General features: G+C 33.8%; 1 protein-coding gene across 1 annotated transcript; it reads left to right on the forward strand.

Moving 5' to 3' along the window:
* The first annotated feature begins 221 nt into the window (after window positions 1-221).
* Window positions 222-2,687, forward strand: LOC131070231 (small ribosomal subunit protein eS30z/eS30y/eS30x). Its single transcript, XM_058005736.1, has 4 exons — window positions 222-411; window positions 499-636; window positions 2,287-2,341; window positions 2,458-2,687. Exons 1-3 carry the CDS (start codon window positions 237-239, stop codon window positions 2,331-2,333), a joined length of 360 nt encoding a protein of 119 aa, XP_057861719.1. The 5' UTR covers window positions 222-236; the 3' UTR covers window positions 2,334-2,341; window positions 2,458-2,687.
* The last annotated feature ends 512 nt before the right edge of the window (window positions 2,688-3,199 follow it).

The raw sequence follows: 3,199 nt of genomic DNA on the forward strand, positions 1-3,199 counted from the left end.
TATATTTTTTTCAAACTTATTGAGATGCATATAAATAAAGTTACCTTTAAATTATTAAATTAAATAAATTATTCTTTGGGTATTAAAGCTTTAAAATGAAAATAAATTTTTTTCCGATATAAATTGAAGCCACTTTTTTGCCATAGATAAATTTATTCTTCAAAAAAATAAACAAAATGATCCTAAAATATACAATAGAAAAACACTAAAATAAATTTTTAAAAATCACAAAATAAATGACTAAACCGCACCCTAGGGTTGAAAAAGAAAAACCTATTCTGTCCAAAGGTATTCATCAATATAGCAAAACCCTAGCATCAATTTGTCATCTTGGGCCAAGGAGAAGAGCTGAAAATCAGGAGCAGCAGCAGCAGAAGCAGCGGCAGGAGCAGCAGCAGCAATCCAAAATGAGTAAGATTCAAAGGCTTTATTGTTGTTCTGGTTGCAATATTGTGTTATCCGTTGTTCTGGTTGTAATGTTGTTGTGATGCATGATAGGTAAAGTGCACGGATCATTGGCCCGAGCAGGGAAGGTGAGAGGGCAGACCCCCAAGGTTGCCAAGCAAGACAAGAAGAAGAAGCCCAGAGGCCGTGCCCACAAACGCATGCAGTATAACCGCCGTTTTGTTACTGCAGGTCAGTTGCTATGCTCAGATGTGTTTCTTTCTTTTGCCCTTTGTAATCCATCGTTTTTTTTTGTGATGGAAATTCCAGAAACGTGAGCTACTGAGTCTGAATTTAAAATGGATTTATAAAAACAAGAAGGTAGATCTGTAAACAATCTTATATAGCACTAGCAGTTTCCTACCCAACGCGATTGACAAAGTTAAAGAAACTAAAACTTAAATAAGTTTCCAAGCAAGTATGTTAGATGTGACTAATTTCAATAGATAGTTTGTAGGTGTTGCACGTGCTTATTTTTGCAGCTAAATAAATTGAATTTCCATGTTTAAAGGGTAGATAGACTCAGTGAAGTGGGAATTTAGTGTCCTTGCATTTAAGTTTGGTTTGATTTGATTTAGAATTGCCTAGGCCAGGGATTAGGTATGGTAAAAGCATTAACATGTGTGAATGTTGGAAGAATACTGCAAGTGGGAGTATATAGAAAGCTGTTGTTGAATCACTACCATAGCAAATAAAAACTCAGATGGTTTAACATTGAACTTAATGTCGACCGGGGAAGCATTTGATGCTGAAAAATGGGTAATTGTAGATTTGGAGTTATTTCCACTTGGTCAGCTCTGTACAGATGTGTCTCTTTATAGGCAATTCCTGCATCCTTGTTATCTTCCAGCAAATGCTAAGAGTACAGTTAGTTTTACATCAAGGTGAGGACCTATCTGATGAAAGTCGGTGTTATTGGTCAAATATAAATAGTTTGGTCTCAGATTGCATCCTGCAGCAGGTTTTCCACATCCACAGGCAAAGTCAATAAGATCCCATTCTCACCAAGTAGATAATCGTCGGAAACTACAACGATATATGTTTGGGTTTCAGAAGCCCGTTGATCTATTTTTCATTTTTGTGATGCTGCTTGTTTTGTGGGTAAGTATTTTTTCATCCATGCGTGGAGTTTAATATAAAGAAAAGTATGCCTAAGAACCTTATATACCATGGTTAAAATGCCTTGTTAACGAGTTTCTCTTTAAGAAATGATTATTTTGTTTTCTTATGCCTATTAATATTAAGAACATCGATTCTGCCTCAGGATTAGAGGATCCGATTAAGGTCAGTGAATATGTTAATGCAGACTTTGATGCTAGTTTGTATTAGGAGCTTTTTAGTTATTGCTGCATGCGTGAACACAACTGTACAAGGATTATTTTATAATCCAGGCTTCTAACTAATTATATGTTTTTAATTCAATAATTCTATATTTTTAGTGGAAGTGTAATATGAAAATGAGAGGTAATGTTCTCCAGGAGCATAAAATGATTGCAGCTGCACGTACTCATTGCTACCACCTGCATTTTATGAGATACCCATCCTCAATTCCTATATATTATGTGAACATGTTACTCATAGCCTTTTAATATAACATTAGTAAGAGAGAAGAAAAGAGCAAATGAAATTCAAGGTACCAAAGATTTAATCTTTAGGAGGAAGCTTGTGATTCCTGTACACCCTATGGCTACAATTTTTTCTTGAAATTTTGCTAAGGATACATTTCCATTATATATGCATGCTTGAGTTGTTTATGTGTGACCTAGTTCATTTGGTCATGTTCTGCATTTCTTAAAGAAATGTAGTAGGGTTCACTGATGATGCATTTGTTATATGTTTCAGTAGCTGGATTTGGGAAGAAAAGAGGTCCAAACTCTTCTGAGAAGTAATTGATTAGGTATGTCAGGTCCTTGTAAAAGATATTTTCTGAATTATTTTTGGATGTGACATGAACTTATTTACTTTGGGTACCTATTTAACTTACTGTGCACTTAAAATTTGATGTAAATTCAGGTGTACTATGATGGAGGAAAATGAATCAGGCCTGCAAGTAGATCTATTTTGGTGGAGGCTTTCGTTAATGTAGGAAATTTGTATTTGAGGATGGTTTTTGTTACTCAAAATACTTTATCTTGATTGTATTGTTCTGGAAGCACATACATAATTCTTTTGCACATTTTAATTATAACAAGTACTTTCAATTAAATGAAAAATGAAAAAAAAAAGATCTTAAATTACAGTTAGATGAGTTTTTTATGAGGTTCTGCCCTGTGGCTTGTAATGTTCTGGCTATTTCTTTGCTTTCAATTTATATTGGTGCTTTTCTTTCATCTGTAATAAATTATTCCTAGATAGTTGTTACAGTTTTATGCATGATTATGGAAAAGAGGTTGTAAGATTATCTAATTGACATAAGTAGCTCTGTATTATAGAATCAATTTGTCTACGAGTCCTGTTTCAACTGGTATATTTGGATTAGAATTTATTAGGAGTATGATTTTGTGAAAGTGGTTTTCTTCAAGGTTTCATGACATACATGGACTAAAGGAAAATTTAAAACATTTTTTTGACGTACATGGACAATATGCCCTCTTTTGTATGCTTTATTATACAGCCTGTAAACATTATATGTCGAATGCAAATTCATATTTTACAGGGGAAAATATCTAATGAACTACTATTTATGAAGAGTACTGGAAATGATGTGTGATGCATATATTATAGAAAGGGGCAGAGTAAGATGGCTTGTTATGTG

Source organism: Cryptomeria japonica, chromosome 2, assembly GCF_030272615.1.
Source record: "Cryptomeria japonica chromosome 2, Sugi_1.0, whole genome shotgun sequence".
Taxonomy (NCBI): Eukaryota; Viridiplantae; Streptophyta; class Pinopsida; order Cupressales; family Cupressaceae; genus Cryptomeria; species Cryptomeria japonica.

Excerpts from the sequence above, each read along its gene's own strand:
- LOC131070231 (XM_058005736.1), top strand. The coding sequence starts at position 237 with ATGACTAAACCGCACCCTAGGGTTGAAAAAGAAAAACCTATTCTGTCC. Across the intron at positions 412-498 it reads GCAGCAGCAATCCAAAATGA|GTAAAGTGCACGGATCATTG; the intron begins GTAAGATTCAAA and ends GATGCATGATAG. Across the intron at positions 637-2,286 it reads CCGCCGTTTTGTTACTGCAG|TAGCTGGATTTGGGAAGAAA; the intron begins GTCAGTTGCTAT and ends TATATGTTTCAG.